Raw genomic sequence first — 20899 nt, 5'->3', positions numbered from 1 at the left:
ATTGGTACAATTTGTCTCAGTTACTTTTTTCAAACACAGAAATTTGAGAATACTCGAGCATTTTGGGCATTTTGACTAAACCACGGTACACCACAACAATGTGTGTTGCACAATTTCTAAAACACGCCATTTGTATTGCTACGATCATTCTCTAGACACGTAGTTGTCATGTATTCTGGTTGTTCTTGTGTACTGTACTGATTTCGTCTTAGTTGTACAAGCCTTATAAGAATTTACATTTAAAACCTTTTTAACACGCGGTTATGATGTGTATCTTCTTTAATTTCTGTTTTCCCTGTAAAACTTTAATTAATGAGCAGGGCCGTAGCAATATGGGGAGGGGCGGGAGAAATCCACCAATTGATTGGAGAGTTAGACAAGTTGGCAAGCCAAAATATACCTCTCCTCGGAAGAATTGTCCCTAGTGGTATTAATTTCTCTAGATAACCCTTAAAGATAAATCTCCGCAATTTAGAGTTATTTGTTAAAAATGTTATCCCAGTTCTATCCCGCCCGGTATAAAATTTTAATTATAATTAAAATAATTGAGACGAAACGACCAATTTTAATTAATTCAGAATATCATAATTTAAGTAGTTACAATAGTGAGTTAGACGTACTATAACAATGCACAATTGAATTAAACCCTTTTTACAGTACAAGTTTATCAGTTGAATATAATACGAAGCAAATTTTAATGAAAGAAATATCTACAGAGGGTATTATAACGACCGTTCGCTTTTTGGTTTATAATTTTAACGGAATCGGGCCGATTTTAATTAAACGATAGTTTATCGAAATTTTGTTAAAAGAATATTCCGCGCGATAAATTTACGAGAATAATTTCCCGTCGCCGTTATATCGAAAATTTATTTGATTCGGGATTGCCAGAACTGTAATGTTGTGGGCGAGTGATTAGAAAATAAAATGGCAACCAGAATTATGCAAAATTATAAATGTTTATTTTTATTCAGAACAGTCTATGGAACGTTCTAGATTTAACTTTAATCAATAACCCAACAATATATATCCCTTCTATGTAATTGTACAGAACTGGTACTCAAGTGTCTAAGACTAGATTTGTCTTAGTTCATAAATTATACTGAGTCATTTTAACTAAATTCAAACTACCTAACTATAAACTGTCTTAATTAACAGCTGAGAGCTGTTCGCTACTAATTACTTCCAATCTACTTAATTAGCCTCACAGGTTGAGTTGATAATTTCAAGGGTATAATTAGGTTATTCCAATTCAAAATATAATAACAATCAATTTTATCTTACAGCTGACTTGAGTTAGTTCACAATTACTTTAACACTTTACGTCTTAAACACGCACTGTTCATACACTTAAGTCCATTCACTCACGTTCCAAACGCGAAACACAATTTAACTCTTTTCTTGACCGAAGACCGAACATACTAATTAAAACCGCAAAGTTACTTCGTAACGTTTGACCGACACCAGGACCCCGTCCTGTAGCAGTTCGTCTGACAGCCAAGAACTAAGAAAGACTATATCTTCTATATTGACGGCAACGGCCTTATATACTTTTAATTTATGTTTTTTTTTGACCTGTCGAGATTTGACTAAAGTTCGAAAAATTGAAGAGATTATATTTTTTACCCGGTTTGATTGATAGTTCTCCACACGGTGGCGCTATATTATTACTTGGATATAGTTTCCGCGGGAGTTTTGAATAATTATCCTTTTTCTAAGCGTTATTAAAAGGTAACAATGAACTACGTTTTGTGTTTTAACGAAATTTTGTTAACAATTAAACAAAAAATTTAAAACAAAACAAAAAACCGTACCAAAGAATAAACAAACAAAGTTCAATAAACAATATATACAGATATTGTAATCCGTTTAGTAAAAAAACCCGTCTTATCATAATGGTTCCTTTACATTAATATTTTCCCTAAGGAAGTCAATGGCTCGCCGGTGAACTATCCGCATTGTTACAATGCGACCCGAGTTCAATTCCTGATCGCGATCAAATTTTACATTAAAATACTAAAATTTTTAATTAAATATAAGATTAATATAATCTATAAATATTTAATTAAATATAAGATTAATATAATTTATAAATATTTAATTAAATATAAGATTAATATAATTTACAAATATTTAAAATGATGTAGAATAAATTATAGTACCTAACGTTATAACTTTGTAAAGGACATTCGCCAAAGCTGTTTTTTAGAAAAACACCGTAACTTAGCAAGCATTGGTGGCTGAGTGGTTAAAGTAAATCTCTTGCACGAGGCAGACCCGGGTTCGATTCCCGGCCGGTGCTAATGAATCGCAAATTGATACTAAGACGTATACCGTGTACAATTGGTGGAAACCCTGCCATTTTACGTTGAGAGGTCCGTCCCAAAGTAATTTAGAAGAAGTTGAAGAGAAAACGCCCGTACAAACACAACATCCACAACCATCATCGCACAAACACAACAAACTCAACACCCACAACCGTCATAACACGAACTCAACATCCATAACACAAACACAAGATTCACAACACGAGCTCAACATTCAAAACCTACACATAAACATTACGATAACGAAATATCCAATCAAACTGAATTAAAACTGTCGCGTTGACGAAAAAAAGACAAACCAAACCCAACCGCAAATCAATCCGTTAACGCTCACTGTCACACGGTGGTTTTACCAACCCTTCGAGAAACTGCGTACGCAATGATTACCCTTTGCCCCGAAAATGCGAACGCGTTCGCAGGCCTGACAGACAGACCCACCCACAGACAGACAGTCATACACGGTGATTGTATAGCCCCTCCTAGGGAGGTAAAAATTGTAATTTACGGAATCGAAATTTGAACTACCTGTTTTAAACTCAGTAATGTTTTGAGTTTCCGATTCCGAAAACCCCAGCACCCGTTTCTTGGGTTGGTGAAAAGGTTATTTCTGTCCTCCCATTTCAATTACAAACTTGTCGCTACGCATAAGATTTTCATTCCGGCCCTTACCTAACGGAAGTCGGAGGTGAGGATTGGACCATTTGACAAAATGTAACATCCCCCAGTGCACCACTGCCCATATTGGTTACAAGTGCTGGACGGTCCTGGACCCCGACACCTTGGTAAAGTCACCAGTAATTGCACTCCTAGGCCGGGAAGGACCAAATTAATGTGACCAAATTATCAGGAAAATTCTACTCCCACCTATATGAAAATTTTAAAATAACTTCTAAAGAAAATTAACATTTGTTTGGGTTTCTATTTTGAATTGCTGATTTTCCGTTCAATCTTTCTTAAAATACTTACTGATCAAATTTTATACAATTTTGGTCAATTATTTGTTTAAACTTCAAATATTTATTTATTTCATAAAGAGGTACATTATAATACGCCTAAGCCAATAAAAGCTTCTGTGCACCCTCTTAAAAAGAAACACACAAAACAAAAATAAACAATAAATTATCATTTTGAAAAAAAAACCCCTCATGCTTCCTATCACACAAATATACATATATATATATATACACACACACACACATACATACACATATATGACAAGAAACATGAGGAAATAGTTAATTATCCTATCCAATCAATCTATTAATTTAACACGAAAAGAACCCCTTGAATGACAGTTGAGGATATCTGGAGGTAGGGAGTTCCAGTCACTTAGAGCCCGAATTGTGAGGTGATGTTGTCTCACGGCGGAGTTCACACGCGGTTTGAAAAGTTTCGCAGAATGACCACGCGTACGGCTGGTATTATTCGGAGTAAATTTTTTTTGAAAAGTTTAGGGAAACGTTGCCTTCCAAAATTTCGAAAATATATACAAGGTCATTAACCCTATGACGGTCAACTGGGTCAAGGAGATTAAGTGAAGAGTTACGGTCACGTGGGGGGAAAACTGTAAGGCCTGGCATAAACTTAGTGAACCGGTTATGAACTTTCGATAGGATTTCACGGTCACCAGAGACTTAGGAGACTTTTTGTTCATAGTTGATGAAAATTGACTGATTTTACACTCAATATTACGATAATTTGTTCATAGGTAGTTGGTTTTCTGATCGGTTATTAATCATACTTGAACAATTTCCTGCTCAATCTTACGAAACGATCTGGGGATTGACTAATTTGCTGAATTTCTGGACGTCTGGACCGCTGAATTTTGAAGGATTTCTCCTACATAGAAGCTACTATCTTATAAACAGTCTGGACAAAATTGACTAATTTGCTGAAGTGCTGAATTTCTGGACCGGAAAATTTTACTTTATTTTCGAATAGTTTCTTTAATTTTCAAACCGTCTGGACCAAATTGACTAATTTGCTTGCTAAAGTGCTGAATTTCTGGACCGGAAAATTTTACTTTATTTTCGAATAGTTTCTTAATTTTCAAACAGTCTGGACCAAATTGACTAATTTGCTGAATTTCTGGACCGGAAAATTTTACTTTATTTTCGAATAGTTTCTTAATTTTCAAACCGTCTGGACCAAATTGACTAATTTGCTGAATTTCTGGACCGGAAAATTTTACTTTATTTTCGAATAGTTTCTTAATTTTCAAACCGTCTGGACCAAATCGACTAATTTGCTCAAGTACTGAATTTCTGGACCGAAAACTTTTACTTTATTTTCCAATAGTTTCTTTAATTTTCAAACCGTCTGGACCAAATTGACTAATTTGCTGAAGTGCTGAATTTCTGGACCGAAATATTTTACTTATTTTCGAATAGTTTCTTTAATTTTCAAACGGTCTGGACCAAATTGACTAATTTACTGAAGTACTGAATTTCTGGACCGGAAAATTTTACTTTATTTTCGAAAAGTTTGTTTTAATTTTCAAACCGTCTGGACAAAATTGACTAATTTGCTGAAGTGCTAAATTTCCGGTCCAGAAATTCAGCACTTCAGCAAATTAGTCAATATTGGAGGGTTGGATAGCTTACGTTAATGAGGCGACTGTCGACAGAAGAGTTTCTACTGACCCAATATGTGGCCCTTCAGAGTGTGCAATAACTGGTGGCTTTACCGGGGAGTCGGGGTCCGGCTCTTGTAACCCATAAGGGCGGTGGCGCACTGGGAGATGTTAGCTCTGGTCAAATGGTCCTATCTCCACCTCCAACTTCGGTCAGGTAGGGGCTGGAAACTGAGTTTCGGCTCAGGAGAGGGTCCGTGCAAACTGGCCGCCTCGGCGGATTGGGTAGCCTGCTGTGGGGCGGCGGGCCTCCGTATGAGGGCACGGCGGTCCTGTTTCCCGGCCTTTTGGAGTCACACCGGGATCTCTGGTGCCAACTGTGCCGGGTTACTTGGACTGCTGTGTGCTCGTCGTTCCACTTTAGGAGCTCTCTCCAATGGGTTTAACTCTTTACCTACGTAGGTATGGTGTTGGCTGGAGTTGCTACAGCATCCACTCTTAATCCCACTCCTGTGTGCGAAGTGGGAAATGGTCCACCCATTGCTGCACCTTCTGCTGGGTTGAGTGGCTTGCGTCAAAGGTAGGGTACTACTACTACCCATGCTGGATTTGTCACCTGTCCGGGCTAGGTGGACGCTGGCGTAGGGCATTATGATGATAGACCTCCGGTGGTATGGCCTTTGTTACTAGGTACACCGTTCTATAAATTCTGACACACTGACCCAATATGTAGAATCAGAAGCCTATAATAAGAGAAGCCTGTAACCCGCCCAAAATCGTGAAACGTCTCGTTTTGGAACTAGAGGTATTTGGAGGGATACAGATTTGTTAAGGCGAGAATATAGTCCTCTCGATATATTCATACCGAGGAACTTCAGGTGTACAAATCAGCAGTGAAATCACTTGAAATCACGTAAATTTAGTATTTTTAATTGGATTTTAAGGGTCTTGATTAAATTTAATTTGTAAAATCAATTTAAATGTATTTTTAACAGTTTTAAATTTTTTTCATTTTTTAAAAGGTTTCCTTAATATCCTTCAGATTCCCATGTTATTTTCAATGGAAAAATCCCAAATCATGTTGTCAAAAACGTTTTCGGTTGCCATGGCAATACGAAAGCCCGTCGCAACTTTTCCCTTGCATGTTTTTCAAGTTACATGGAGGTGTACACTATACCCGAGTTTGAACAAAATCGGGTCGTCTCCTTGTTAGTGCTGATTCGACACCTGACGTATCACACATTGACCAACTGACTGTTGTTCTTAGATATGTTGGATTGTCAGATGGTGAAGTGGTAGAACGTTTTCTCACATTTATACCCATAATGAGATCTACCTACTACGAGTTAATTGATAAATTTACATTAGAAATGAAATCTAGATTTTTTTGAAAACACTGGATTTTTCAAAGGAATAATCGCCTCTGATCCTCAGTCGCAAACCTTCCTTGACGAAAATGACGTTATATCTCATTGTAAAACATAGAAGCGGTTCAATTTTGATATAAATGCTTTAAAAAGGCAGATCGGAATAGCCAGAAATTTTATTAAATCCAAAAACCTGAGCACCGTTTCAGACTGCTTTCTGTATTTAATAACGTTGGAAGATGGCTTTCCAGATTTAGTCAAGTACTATAAAACTGTTCTGCGCATTCCCGTGGCAAATACAATTTCAGAAAGAAGTTTTAGTACTCTCAACAGAATTGAACCGCGTCTACGGACAACAATGGGCGAGGACAGACTTTCAAATCTGGCCATACTTTCGATTAATGTAAAAACATCTAACCGTAGCGTATCGTTTTCGATTAAGAAACCTATAATCAAAAAAAATTTACTCTTGTCAATAAGAGTATAAAGAATGAAGACAGAATATTTTTAAGGAGGTAAAAATGAGGGGGGGGGGGTGTATTTATGTGACGCAAAATTTTATTTCCATATATATCATATCACTTAAAACCAGAAGTACTTAGTATCCTATAATAAAATATATTGTATAATTTTATAAGGAAAAAATTAAGTTAAAAGGGGGCCTCCAAATTATAACGTGCCTACTGTCGAAAAAATCCTGGTGGCGCTACTGTATTTGAACGGTCAATTAGATCAAAGATACTTAGCTTACAAAAAACCCTTTTAGTTACCACACTTCGTAAAAACTCTTCTTGTCCGACCCAAAGGAATAAGAGAAAGTTTAACCACATTCGTTAAGTAATACCATAAGGTTATAGTCCTAATTAAGTTTTTCGCCTTGAAGGCCTATCGGCCGAAGTACCGCATATTTTTCCCCAATAAAGCTTAGTTTTCTCCCCCACTTCTTGGTCTCTTTACTTGTTCGCGTTTTTACTCTTATAGTATAGTAACTCCCTGTAAGTTAAAATCGTACATAGGCTGTGCGTTAACAACGATTTATCCCAAGACGTCAAAGTCGCGGAGGTTCGCCATCTGATGGTCAAAAAATCTAAATATGAGCTTGCCTGTGAAATCCGGTTTCGTTTCATTTTGGATTAATAATAGTTTTACCTGGATATATCATTCTACAGTAACGCGTGCATTTCGCCGCGCCGATGCGCATTTTCGGGAGGGTGGGGGGAGAGGAATGAGAAAGCGAAGTCGTTGGAAATCAGTTTCCTCTTGCGATAGGGATTATGAAAATAACGGCGGTTAGGCTTGACGACTTTGATCTTCTCACATTATCACTTATACAAGTAAATTTATTTGATTAATAGAAGTTTCACACTATTGACCTTTGCATTTACCTGCTTTTATACCCTAACATGGCGGCGTATTTTCACGCGCAAATGAATTTTAAGACCCACCAATTATTAATCCAAGGTTTCAACGACGGGATCGAATGTCGTTAATCCTAAAGTTAATACAAAAGCACCTATGGACTAAAATGCAGTTAGATTACCCGAAAAGGTAGAAAAGTCCATAATAAAAGAAAGCTAATTTGTTAGTGTTTAGCTTTTTTGTCATCTTTTTTGTTATGCACTTTTCTACTTTTTCGTTAAGCCTAACGCGAGTTGTCGTGAAGAGATTTAAACTACGAATATTTTACGACAATACCGGTTCATATTGAAATGAATAAAATATTTTTCAAAAATGTTGACACATTAGTTGTTTCGTTTAAATTTCCTCCAAATCATGTCCATGTTCCACTAAACCTTACAATGGATTAGATAATACTGTTATCGAACTCTCTATCGTGCCTATCCCGTTCCTTGTTGCGTGCATTTACCGCTCACCTTCTTTTAATAACAAACTACACCTACTCAAAAACATTGATGATTATGCAGCAACCAACAATCTTTGTCCGCTTATAGCGGGCGATCTAAATTATATCTACATTAACTGGACTTCTTTGGAGCACCCAATCGCTAGTAAGGATGAGGATGACGATTTTCTCTCTAAATTGGCCCTTTATGGACTTCACCAGTTTGTCTCTGGACCCACTCGCCTATCCAAACAGCGGGATAGCACTTTTGATCTTGTGCTTTCGACTGATCCATTATTTATATACGACATCACATACCTACCACCCAAGGTTCGTAAAAATGCTCGCCGCACTATAAGGTTGGCTCACGCGGACGCGTCGGGTTCTTGTTTTTAGGGGAAACCTTTGGGGCGGGAAGAAGAGACGTGCCTCGAACTTTTGACGTCCCAAGTTCCAGAGAGATAAGAAACAAGGCACCCCGCGTACGGAAAATCCCTGTCACTTTCGGCGCAAAGCAAGGCGTGCAAAACTATATTAAAGTGACTCACACTTTTTATTTGAAAAGAAATATAATAATTGAAATAAATGATTATTTATAAATTAATTATAATTTACTAATTAACAGTAAAAGACAACGAAGATTAAGAGTACACAATTTTTTTTAAATTATAAAATTAAACCTGACTAATTTCGGTCGCGTTATTGGACCTTCATTAGGAGAATAACCCGTTTACAGTCGTATCATTTATTTAAAACCTCGTTTTTTAGTTTTAAAGATAACAATTTTTTCCATTTATCAAGTTTATCAATTAGATTTTTTAATAAAATAAGATTCCAAGTGTACTTCTGTTGGGTTTTGACACTGTTTTTAAGCCGCGTTCACAAAGACGTTTTGTTGAGGAGAATTCTAAAGTAAAAGGGGGAAGAGCATTCCACTTTCGCCGGGGTGATCCGACTTCAGCCTTTCTCTTTCTCCTTCTGCACAAGGTCAGCAGTTCATAACTTCACAAAGACTTCCTTTACTCGCGCTAACAGTATTTGTGGCAGCCATAGCGCACCGAAACCAAGAGGTAAACAAAGGCTTTCGTTCCCTCGGGCCTCGGACTCCACTCTATCTCGAGAAAGCCGGTGTTTGTGTAACACATGACCGACACGACGTCATAACCGCTTCTCTATTGGCCAAAACTGGCACGTGATTTTCAGCCGAAGGTCGAAATATCAAACTGGAGTAGATACGGGTTGACCGCCGATTTCCCTCTCGTCTTGAGAAGTTTTCTCTCCCCTCTCGACGGGTTTTGTGAACCGCCGATTTCTAACTTCGTCTTCTCATTTCCCCAACCGCGCATTTCACCAAACAATTTTTTTACGAAGTTGGTGTAACGAACAGTTGGGGAAATGAGTTACCCATAAGTCCAATAAGGCATCTTATAATCTTAATAATTTTTACATTTTCCACATGCGAATTTTCATACTCTTGAAAGTGTCAAAAATAACCAGCAGAATAAACAATAGCCCTATGTGACCGAAAATATAGTGCAAAAAAGATACGTTATGAATTAACCCTGTAGTAGTTTTACCTTTGCCACTTCCTACTAGAATTGAGAACTAGGGAGTTGGGGAAATGAGTCGCCCATTTCCCCATCTGCTCATTACGAAAAAAATTGGATGGAAAAATGCTTGGTTGGTGAAATGCACGGTTGGAGGTATGATAAGTTGGGGAAATGAACCCCACCCGCACGAGACAGCACGTGCAATAAATATAAAAAAAAGTTGGTTCATAGAAAATCGAGGGAAGATTTGGTCCCCTAGTATTGCCCCTCCTTTAATCAAAAATCATCTCAAAAACCTCATTAAAGGGCAGCACCGGCGTTTGAAAAATCTGGGTGAAAATTGAGTACCTCCTCCTCTTCCATACCTCGTGATAGAAGATCTAACGAATCATATTCAGGTATTTTTTAAAGTACATGTCGCATTTTCCCCAGGTCCGCGTGGGAAACTAGTACTAGGTAGGTTTGCTTATGATCATTTTCGATTCACTGGGTACTTCGGTGAGAAATCAAACCTCAGTTACTTAAATGCATTTACTGGTGTATTCATTTTCCGAGCCTACGTCGCCTTTTTCGTCGGCGGTGCTGGCGATTGCGGCAGGACAATCAATCGAAAATTAAAGCTGCAATGTCACATAGTTTTATGTCAATAGCCAATACTCACTAAGTTTATAAAAATATTGACACTATATGCAATGTCGAATGTTTGTCAAAACATTTAAAATAGTGCATCTTTTTTATATAAGCCAATATAAAAACCTTGAGCCACTGTTTACGCAAGCGATAAAAAATCATGCGGGGATGTGTGCCACAAAGTTATGTAGCAAAAGAAGTTCCTAACCAAATACTTCAGTTAAACTATTTACACACCTAGGAGATGTTGCATATGGACTTTAAGAAAGTAGTCAAATAGAAACACTAGATATAAAATTTATTTCTAAAATTATTGTCGTTCGGAAGAAGTTACCAACTCAAACCATTGCCTGAGAGCTTCTCCCAAAACCACTGGCATTGATTTAATTTCGCGCAATATGACATAGAATGGAAATGGAAAATCTTCCAGATACGAATGAAAAGTAACTCGTCCCTGTGAATTTTTAAAACATATAAATTTAATAATATTATAGTATAACATTCATGCAACTAAAATTACTTGCCTCAGAAAATCTTGGCATTTTTATATCCAAAATTGAATCCTGTAAGAAAATTGGTTATTATGACATTCAAATCTTTTTAAAAGGTTTTTTTACCCCCAAAATTTAACTATTTACTTTATTAGATGGATTATCCAAAACAATGAACACTATAAAAATGTTGTTGGCCCTTGCATTTCTCATGGCATTTTTCACTACATCTTCACCTTCATTGAAAACCCCTCGTCCATCCGACACAATAATTAGTAATTGTGTGAATTCTATTCCCAAATTCAAAGAAGACAGTCTTTGAGAAGTGGTCAACAGTTTCGTACTTGCATTTAACAGTTCCGCTATCCTGTTAGAAAATGGTGATGAAGTTATTTAAGCATTAATTTTCCACGGCAAATGACAGATGAAGTAAATGGAATACCTAGTTTTGGTTTGTTGGAAAGAAAATGACTGAAGAATTTTGGCCCCTGAAATGTCGGAGAAAGTCTCCCCAAGAGAATGTAGCACATTGACATCTTCCCCAAATTTCATTATAGATAATTCGCCAGCTTCTAATAACGACAATGCTTTTCCCAGTAGAGCAATAGACTCAAAGGCCATTTGACGTGTTTGATTATCAGCCATACTTGAAGAATCATCCACAGCTATGACAATTTGATACTGACGTTTGCTAGGCTTGGTTCTTCTTAACCAAATTTTATCTTTTCGAAACTGACTAGCAATGTATGGTATAATCTGCAGATATTGGTTTTAACAAATTTTGCAAAAAATTTAAGTTTTAAAGTTTAGATGGGCTACCTTTTTCATATTCAGACGTTTTCCAGTTCTGTAGTCGCCTTTAAGTTTAGCAGTCTTTGTAGGTTCCAAAACTAGTCGCAACTGTTCACAAAGTTCTTGCACTAATGGAGCTACAGATCGATCGCAAAATCTCCAACAGTTATGAGCCTGCTCACCGACGTCAAATGGTTCCACAGCATTTAGTGATGGAAACTCTTGCATAGTTTGCGAAATTAGACTAGAAGTTGACCACAAATCATGTTTTGTATGGATAGTGGAATCTGGGCCTCTTGCAGCTCCATACGTGGGCAATATATCTCCCACAATTTCCATTGCTTCTCCTACTTGTTCCATATTATCACGTCTCTCATCCAAATGTTTGGAATTTCCATGTTGAGATTTTTTATTAACTGACATTGGCCTTTCTACAATATTTGGGTCTTTGTCCTTCTCCACAATTTCAATGGATTCCATAGGCATATCTGCAATACATAAAGAAAAAAATCCTTAAAAGTGAATAAATAAATAAATATCCATTATGTCAATACCATTATTTGAATCTTCATTTTTATTTGTTGAATTTTCGTTAGAAGGTTGAGTCTTGGAAGCCTCTTCTTCAGATGCAAGATCCAAAATTTCTGTATCAAATTTCTCACCTTCCCGAATATGTTGATAAAGGCTGGAATTCTTGTTTTTTAATTCAGATTTTTCTTTATCATCTGAATCCACAGTGCTTTTCCTTTCAAGTGGTTTTTCCATGGAATCCTTAATGGCTAGACTTCTATCTTTATCCATAGTCTTTGAAGAATTATACTTTTCTTTCGGTTGTATAACATCATCTGCACATCCACTAATGCTCATACTGGCAATTTCTTCTTGCCCTAAATGTTATAAAAAGTTTATTACTTTAGCCCAACTGAAATCTAATTTATAACTTGAGCAACAATACCTTCCATTGAATTTGCTCCTTCACCTAGATTAGATTTTCCGTTACCCTCTAGCTTGCTTTCCAAATTTTGTCCATGCTCTTGCATTTGATCCTTTTCCAGTTCATTACTTTCATTAGCATTATCCCCAGTTCCTTGCACAGTAGTTTCTGTGGAGCTGCTTGCCTTAGTTTCAGCTAGAGCAAAAACCGTAAGCTCTGATTAATTTCCTTTTATAGACTATGCTATAGGTTTAAAAAAGATTTAACTCACCAGAATTACTTAAAGGTTTCATTTCCGTCTCATTTTCATCCGTACTTTCAACCTTATCTATTTCTCCACTTTCTTTCCCATCTTCACTGTTTTCATTAAGCATATTTTCATCTAGATTTCCTTCTCTTTCATCTTCATCATCTTCATCATTTTCACTAACAGGTTGACCATCATCCTCATCCATCTTACTTTCATTTTCATTGACTTCTTCTTCTTGTTTATCAACACCATCCTCTACATCCATATCAATTTGAATATCATCTGGAAGTTCTATGTCACCACATTCTTCAGGCTCATTGGGTTGTCTCTGTGACTCTTCAACATTGTCCTCATAATCGTCTATTTGCCCAAGTTCATTAATTTCCTTATCTTGATCAGATTTATTTTGGTTGTTAGGATCCTGTTCTTCTTCTTTACCATCCGATTTAGCAACTATTTCAGACTTGGACTTTTCACTTCCATCGCCATATTCTTCTTCATTGTCAGCCTTATCTTCATCTTCACTTTCACTACCCCAAAGCTATTAAGAGAAAAGAAAATTAATATACTATAATTGTTAGAAACTTAAAGACATTATTGGGAATTACTTTTTCGTCTAATTTCTCAGATTGTTCATTGTCAATATCTCCCATCTGCTTATCAAGTTCTCGCTCCTCTGAGCTGTCAACTAAATCATCATTTTCATTTTCAGTTTCTTTCTCAGGATCTAAGGCTTCACCTTCAAAATCTTCAGACATTTCAATCCCTTTACTTTCATCCTAGTTTGAAATATAAATTATTAACAACTTGAAAATAATAAGGCTAAGAATGTTAAATCAATTTTGTTACTGCTTTATTTTCTTTATCTTCATCATCATTATTTTCATTTTGTTTTAGTTCACCTTCCTTAAGGGTATCTTCTAATTGATCCTCAGATTCAATTTTCTCACTGATGTCTTTGGCACCTTTACCATCACCCAATCCACCATCTTCAATTTCATTGAACTTGGTACCTGGGTTTATATCATCTAAAATTTCATCTTGAAGCTCCTCTGGTATACAAAAACCCTGAAAAAACCAACAATGTTTAATTGGTTTACTAACTCTTTAACTCAAAATGTTGTCAAGAACCATAGAAATGAGTAGAATCAAAACTTATTAGCAATTTTAAAGGGTTTCTATTTCTAATGAACAGCCCTAGACTCATTTCTGCGGTACCAGCTTATAATAATAAGCAATTACTTTTTGTGCCAATTCCAAAAATATTGTGGTTAACAAGAATAATAATTTACAAGACACTCTATGCGTAGCTAATGCAGATGTAAAGTAAAAGAGGACTAGATTGGAATACTGTTCAATTAATGGCAAAGTTTTCAATGCAAAGAAAACCAAATGATTCATAACACTTGGATTAACATTGGTCTCCCATATGGTAGTAACATAAGAAGTTATTAAGTTGGTAATGAGTTTTCCAATCTCACTTAGCCGGAGAATATCAAATATTTTACTGTGATAGCCAATCAATACTTTCGTTAGATGGAATTTTTCAAGAGGATCACTTTCGAAATCACAATCAATATCTACACTTTCATCCTCAGAAGATGCTTTTATCACAGCCTGAGTTGCAAGCAAAATAGTTCTGGTAACACTGTCAAGCAATAGCTCAACATTAGTTGAAATTTGTTGACTACGATCTCTAACAATTGTCCTATTAGAATCACCACTGATTTTGACTTCCTTCTCAAATTCGGTTTCAAATTCCAGAGAAGCTTGTTTAATTTTTTTAACACAATCACAAATCGCTTCCATTATAGGTCCATTTGAGCCACAAATATCACAAATTTCAGACAATTCCTTAGTGATTTCGTTAAATATTTTAAAACAAATCTTCAAATTTTCAACATCCTTCCAAGTGAACAAGTTTAGCCCTTAAATTGCAAAAAACATTAATACTTGAACAAGGCAACAAAAAAATGTGATGGAATACCTTGTTCAGGTGGATGTTTGGCCAGAGCACTTTTTATGTCTTGCAGTTTTTTTAAACATGATCCTAGTTTTGAGTTCACACTGATCCAATTAGCATCGCTATAAACTATATTTTCCAAAGACGAATATCTTGGTAAATCGCTTTGGATTATTATAGGGAGCACTTCAGAAGACATTTTTGCAGGACAAGCATCAAAAAGACACTTAAAATGATGAATGTTCGTTTCAGTTCCAATAACAATATTTTCTAATTGGCTCTGCCACTTTTGAGAACACAGTTGGGGGGGTAATATCTTTTTCCAATTTTTTTCTTCATTTGCCTTAGACTGATATTCTTCAGAGAGCCTTTTCAGATTCTGAAGATCAGACCTTAGAAACCATTCAACATTATTATGGGAATGTGAATAATATTTACAAAATTTACTTTAATCGACAATATGTTTTGCAAACAAAATGAAGTTCCTTCTGATTTTCTGATATTAGTGACATCAAGTGATTACAAAATCCACTACACCTATGAATGCTTCCCAGATCAACTTCCTTCAATAGGAAAATATGGTAAAAATTACAAAAAAGGGAATAATAGTCATAAAGCAACTTACTTTAGGGGCTGACTGTATTTTATTTAACAAAAGTGAAAGTTGAGCAACTGCTTTGTGAAAATATTTTTCACGCCCTTCATTTGAATTGAGCACATACTTTTCAAGTTTGCTAGAAATTTAAAACTTTGTGTAAATTTGTTTCTTAAATTTTATTGTAATTATTTAACATACTCTTCAGGGCTGAAATTCTCTGAGATGGGTAATGGAGGCAATTTCAATTCATCCATGGTTTTCCATTGCTTTGATATATTTAAGCCTTTCTTGAAGGACAAACCTATTAAAGTAAAAAAATAACTTAGTTAATACTAGTTATACAAAAAATTTAGAAAATATTTTTCATTAATCTTATAAACTTTACTTACCTAACTCAGCAAGATGTTTGAAGAGATCTGCTAAAGCTTTTTTCTTCAATGTATATTGAAATTTGACAAATTTCTTTCTTTCATCTTTATCTTGCTTCTGTTAAAGTTTTTAATGGTTATAAAATTTAACATTATAAGTGCTGAGCAAATTCTACCTGATTGATTCCCTGGTCCATTATCTGAATTTGTTTTAAGCTTTCTACAATATGTCCTACAAATAGTTTTGTGATTATTTATACGGTATCACATTAGTAAGTATGCGAGAATTCTTACCACAAGAACTATCAAGAGCAACTATTCTATTTGGCACTTTTGATTTGTAAAGTACAGAATCTGCAAACTTGCATAGTTTCCTAGAAAGTCTCCGAAGGCAGTGAAGAGGCGAGTCTGATCTAACAGATAGAGCCTTTGGCGCGTTTTTCTTTTTAAATAATTCATTATCCTACCAAGTGCAAATGTTATTATTAAAATTACACTGAAAATGAAAACTAGTGTACATACCCAATTAAATAAAACAAAATCCTTTGATATAACTGAAAAACTCCATCTACTATCTTTGTTATTAAATAATTTATCTGGACTACTTTGTTGAGGAACTAGTAATAGATTCACTGGTTGCAATAAGCCATTTTCAAATTCTTTGGTATATTTGTGAACAGTACGATGGGATTTTTCAACAGCAGCTTTAATTCTATAGAAATTTATATCATTCCACTGTGCTATTTTAACAAATTCCTGTATTACATAAAATTAAAAAAAGAATAAATTAACTTGGAATTCACAGAATCAAATAAAATCTTTCAATAAACACCTTTAGTTTCTCTTCAATGGGTTTTCTGATTGACTGAATGTGGTTGAGAATGTTATTTGAAAACTGTTCATAAAAACAATGAATATTGCGTAACATCCAATACAGCGTTTCTAAAAAATAATTTAGATAAGAGATAGAAAGAAATATTTATTACTACTTATCTAACAAAATGCGAAAGTATGATAGATACCATGGTCACTTGAAACCAATTTCCTTCTTTTTATATCAGTTGAGAATTTTGTTAAAAGAAAGTACTGTTTAGAAAACAGCAAAATCAACTGCAAACGACATTGAAACTGCCCAATAGTAGATCCCTCGATGAAATGAATGAGAGTATGAAGAAGAGTATTCCAATCTTTCTCCTGGGATAAAAATAAACTGTATAATCTTGCCCACCAATGTGAAGCTTTAAGGTATTGGTTTTCAACTACAGAATCCAAAGCAGAAGACCAACATCTGTAAATATAGCAACATGTTGTAATAAAGTCAAAATTAAGAAAAAAAGTGGTTAGAAATTATTAACAATATTATAGATTGAAGATAATAATGAAATAGGTCGTACTTAAGTTCCATCTTTCTCCATTCAATAATTAAATTTGAAATTGCTGAAAGGTGGGATTTTAAAGAAATACCTCTGTGAGCAATTTGCTCCCAATCCTGTAAACCACATAAGTTAACAACCCTATAATTCATGTAAAAGTAAAATATAACAAAATCTCAAAAGATTTACCTGTGAAATTTCAAGGACAATCTCAAGACCAGTAATGAACTTCATCAAAGGAACTGATACAGGAAATCCAAAAATTCTCTTTATAACTGATAGAATCTAAAAAAGGAGATTGCCTTTCTCGGTTAATATCAAAAATTTTTATAAGTTATCCAAAATGTGGGTTTACCCTTTTTAAGGCTGGATGCTGTGGAAATTCTTTTAACAACTGATAAATCTGTTCTTTTAAATCATCCAAAACCTTTCGGCACTTTACAGATTCACTTGGTAATGAAGAATGGTAAACATCAAATCTATTTTTTCTTAACATTTCAAATACATTTTCATCTTGGGAGGAAGAAACATAATGGCTGGCTAATATATGAGCACTGAGAATATTCGGATCATGGTCAAGAATATGGCTTCCAGCATTTAAAACTTTGGTAAGTATTTTATAACGTAACATAAATGGCTCTGTGAAATTCAATTGAAGTTCATCAATTTTAACTGAGTTTTCCAATGATTTTATCAGCATTTCATGAACATTCCAAAGGTACAAGAGCTGTTTTTCATCCATATGCGTTTCTAGCTTTTTTTCTCTAGCTACAGGCGGTACTTTGCCAATAGGATCTTCTGTTCCTAAATTATGTATATCTGAAAATTCCTTAAAAATTCAAAGAAAGATAAATATGACTTGTTCATTATAATCCTTTTAAATGATAAATTATTTACTTTTAAATAATCAGGAAATTTTTCCATAATCTCCAGCTCTGATCTTTCATCATCTGGTAATTCAGTATCATAAGTTTTCATCTCATACATTTGACTTTCCTCCTCCTTTCTAAGCTTATCAGCTTCAATCTCTTTTTCCCAAAGGTTTATAAATAGAGCAAAAACTGAACTGATTATCTCAAAGGTGTCTTCACTAATACCCTTGAACCCTGAGCGCATTTTTGTGTTATTAAGTAGTTCAAGAAGGGCTGATCTTATGATGATTATTGCATTAGAAACATAAATTGTTTCAGATTGTTTCTCCATATCTACATCTTCTTTATGAGGTCTCACATCTAGGACTTTTGAGATGTCTTCTAGAAAATCTGGTCTTATAAGTTCTTTAGCAAATGAAGATGGATCTGGATTTGCTTCATTAATGTAGGAAAATACTCCTAGACTAGTCGACAAGTTAGTCAGAGTCTCACAGCTCTAAAGTAACGAAGATAATATAGTTCCCTCACTGTTAAGTGAATCACATGATAATTACTTTTAGTTGAAGCAAAAAATTTGAATAGTTTGATGAAGATTGTTTCCATAACAGCTTGAATCCATGAATCATCTGAAAAAATGTTCAAAATTTTCGTAAATGTATTATTGGTAGGCATTGTCCATTTCCAATCTTACTTGTACAATCCCTAAAGCAAAAGGAACTACAAGATCTTGATAGAAAAGAAAATTGTTCATAAGCTTTTTGTGAAAATTTACAAGGGACTGAAGCCAAACATCAACTTCTTGTAAGACTTGGGATGCTCTTGGACCACAATTTCCGGGTTTAATTTGACTGAGGTTGTAATACATGTCATTAACTTTTGATACAGTTGCCAAATTAGTGAAAAATCTTTTAACTTCTAATGACAAAGCTGAAAACTAAAAGGAAAAAATTTTAATTTGAGCTGTTAATAATGGTAATGATAAAAATACAGGCTACATACTTGACTACTATCTGGTCTATATGCTACTTTACTTTCCAATAATGTAACTTTTTCATAAAAATGTTTTCTTTTGTCCATTTCCTCGAGTACCCACTTTGGCAAATCAGATGCATTTCGCTCACTTAGGGGAATCCCTACATTGGCTCTTGAGAGCCAATCTCTTAATTCCAAACTTCTGCTCAGCTCTCCAAGCTACCCAAAATATAAGTTAAAAAGTTATAGGCAACAAATCAAAGTTGAAATCAAGACTTTTTATTTCATATGGAATTGTGGGCATTTTCACGATGCCACCTTTCAAACAAAATAGTCTCTAAGGGGCGATGGTAAAGCTTAGCTTTGGGGTAATTATTTCTGAAATCATCAGACTTTGCTGCATGATAGTAACAGATTTTAACCAAACTTTTTTTGTGCGTTCATCTACCTCTACAATGAAGATTTCCGAAGTTTACCGGAAATATTTGAAAAATTTTAAAAGTTATAATTTTCTGAAATTTGAGTTTTTTGGCTTAATTTTGGTATGTTATTGACATTACTTTTAATATCGCGTTTGCTAAAGGTTCGGAAAACATAAAAAAGGGTATCCTAAGGTAAAACTGTATGCTGAAACAGAATTTGAAATCTATTTCATTGTAACTGCTATAAATTTTGATATACGAGCCAAAACGTGGGGTGACACTTAATATTTTACTCACTAGGCGGCACACCTCCAATATCAAGAAGACCTTTTTCAGTGCATCATCTTATACACAGAAACGTTCTTGTAAAATATCGTTTTGGTCTAAGCATTATTTTTATATAAAAATAATATTAAATTGTTCTAATTTTTGACCAATTATTTATTGCAATTTTTTTGAAGTAATATAAAAAAACCACTAATGGTTATACTAAACAATTTCTATGCAATTTATTCCATTTTTAAGAACCGTGCTTTGGTCTTTTTCAAACATTCGTTCGCAAAGTAGTAATGTCTTCACCTTGGTGATATGGGACTTTTAACTACACAAAGAATTTCAAATTTCGAAATCCAGTGTCATCTTTTCTATTTGGCCAGTTGTAAGAGCTCAATATTCCGTGCGGGTGAGCAAACTAATAAGTGATTCTCTGCATTCTTCATTTGTTTCTCTAACAACTCAGAAATATAACTTACGGTCCAAAATTGTGGCAACGTATTGGCCAGGCAAGAAGTCAGATCGTGGTTGCAACGTTTCATCGCAGATTTTAACTTTCAAATCATTTTTGAAAGTTAAAATCTGCGATGAAACGTTGCATCCACGGTCCGACTTCTTGCCTGGCCAATACGTTGCCACAATTTTGGACCGTAAATTATATTTCTGAGTTGTTAGAGAAACAAATGAAGAATGCAGAGAATCACTTATTAGTTTACTCACCCGCACGGAATATTGAGCTCTTACAATTGGCCAAATAGAAAAGATGAACACTGGATTTTGAAATTTGAAATTCTTTGTGTAGTTAAAAGTCCCACATCACCAAGGTGAAGACATTACTACTTTGCGAACGAATGTTTGAAAAAGACCAAAGCACGGTTCTTAAAAATGGAATAAATTGCATAGAAATTGTTTAGTATAACCATTAATAGTTTGTTTTATATTACTTCAAAAAAATTGCAATAAATAATTGGTAAAAAATTAGAACAATTTAATATTATTTTTATATAGAAATAATGCTTAGACCAAAACGATATTTTACAAGAACGTTTCTGTGTATAAGATGATGCACTGAAAAAGTCTTCTTGTTATTGGAGGTGTGCCGCCTAGTGAGTAAAATATTAAGTGTCACCCCACGTTTTGGCTCGTATATCAAAATTTATAGCAGATACAATGAAATAGATTTCAAATTCTGTTTCAGCATACAGTTTTACCTTAGGATACAATTTTTTATGTTTTCCCAACCTTTAGCAAACGCGATATTAAAATTAATGTCAATAACATACACCAAAATTAAGCCAAAAA

At 34.8% G+C, this 20899-nt stretch overlaps 1 protein-coding gene across 1 annotated transcript in view; it reads right to left on the bottom strand.

Annotated features, from left to right (window-relative positions):
* Positions 1 to 10568: 10568 nt before the first annotated feature.
* LOC149933277 (midasin) overlaps positions 10569 to 20899 on the bottom strand; it is a 106092-nt gene continuing 95761 nt past the window's right edge. The window contains exons 44-71 of the mRNA XM_090156633.1: positions 18930 to 19121; positions 18622 to 18864; positions 18485 to 18556; positions 17956 to 18426; positions 17414 to 17887; positions 17248 to 17343; positions 17080 to 17174; positions 16708 to 16973; positions 16518 to 16627; positions 16208 to 16441; positions 15980 to 16148; positions 15862 to 15917; positions 15707 to 15803; positions 15516 to 15618; positions 15345 to 15453; positions 15167 to 15282; positions 14744 to 15111; positions 13999 to 14684; positions 13606 to 13824; positions 13365 to 13535; positions 12778 to 13297; positions 12528 to 12701; positions 12127 to 12459; positions 11600 to 12060; positions 11223 to 11536; positions 10928 to 11147; positions 10814 to 10852; positions 10569 to 10743 (exon numbers count right to left, since the gene is read on the bottom strand). Coding sequence (XP_090012759.1) covers positions 10600 to 10743; positions 10814 to 10852; positions 10928 to 11147; positions 11223 to 11536; positions 11600 to 12060; positions 12127 to 12459; positions 12528 to 12701; positions 12778 to 13297; positions 13365 to 13535; positions 13606 to 13824; positions 13999 to 14684; positions 14744 to 15111; positions 15167 to 15282; positions 15345 to 15453; positions 15516 to 15618; positions 15707 to 15803; positions 15862 to 15917; positions 15980 to 16148; positions 16208 to 16441; positions 16518 to 16627; positions 16708 to 16973; positions 17080 to 17174; positions 17248 to 17343; positions 17414 to 17887; positions 17956 to 18426; positions 18485 to 18556; positions 18622 to 18864; positions 18930 to 19121 — 6552 coding nt within the window. The 3' untranslated portion in view covers positions 10569 to 10599. The remainder of the gene's footprint in view (positions 10744 to 10813; positions 10853 to 10927; positions 11148 to 11222; positions 11537 to 11599; positions 12061 to 12126; positions 12460 to 12527; positions 12702 to 12777; positions 13298 to 13364; positions 13536 to 13605; positions 13825 to 13998; positions 14685 to 14743; positions 15112 to 15166; positions 15283 to 15344; positions 15454 to 15515; positions 15619 to 15706; positions 15804 to 15861; positions 15918 to 15979; positions 16149 to 16207; positions 16442 to 16517; positions 16628 to 16707; positions 16974 to 17079; positions 17175 to 17247; positions 17344 to 17413; positions 17888 to 17955; positions 18427 to 18484; positions 18557 to 18621; positions 18865 to 18929; positions 19122 to 20899) is intronic.

This window comes from Leiobunum rupestre, chromosome 8, assembly GCF_980474605.1.
Source record: "Leiobunum rupestre chromosome 8, qqLeiRupe1.1.hap1, whole genome shotgun sequence".
Lineage (NCBI taxonomy): Eukaryota > Metazoa > Arthropoda > Arachnida > Opiliones > Sclerosomatidae > Leiobunum > Leiobunum rupestre.
The sequence above is the reverse complement of the archived record's forward strand: the minus strand, read 5'-3'. Positions and strand labels throughout refer to the sequence as shown.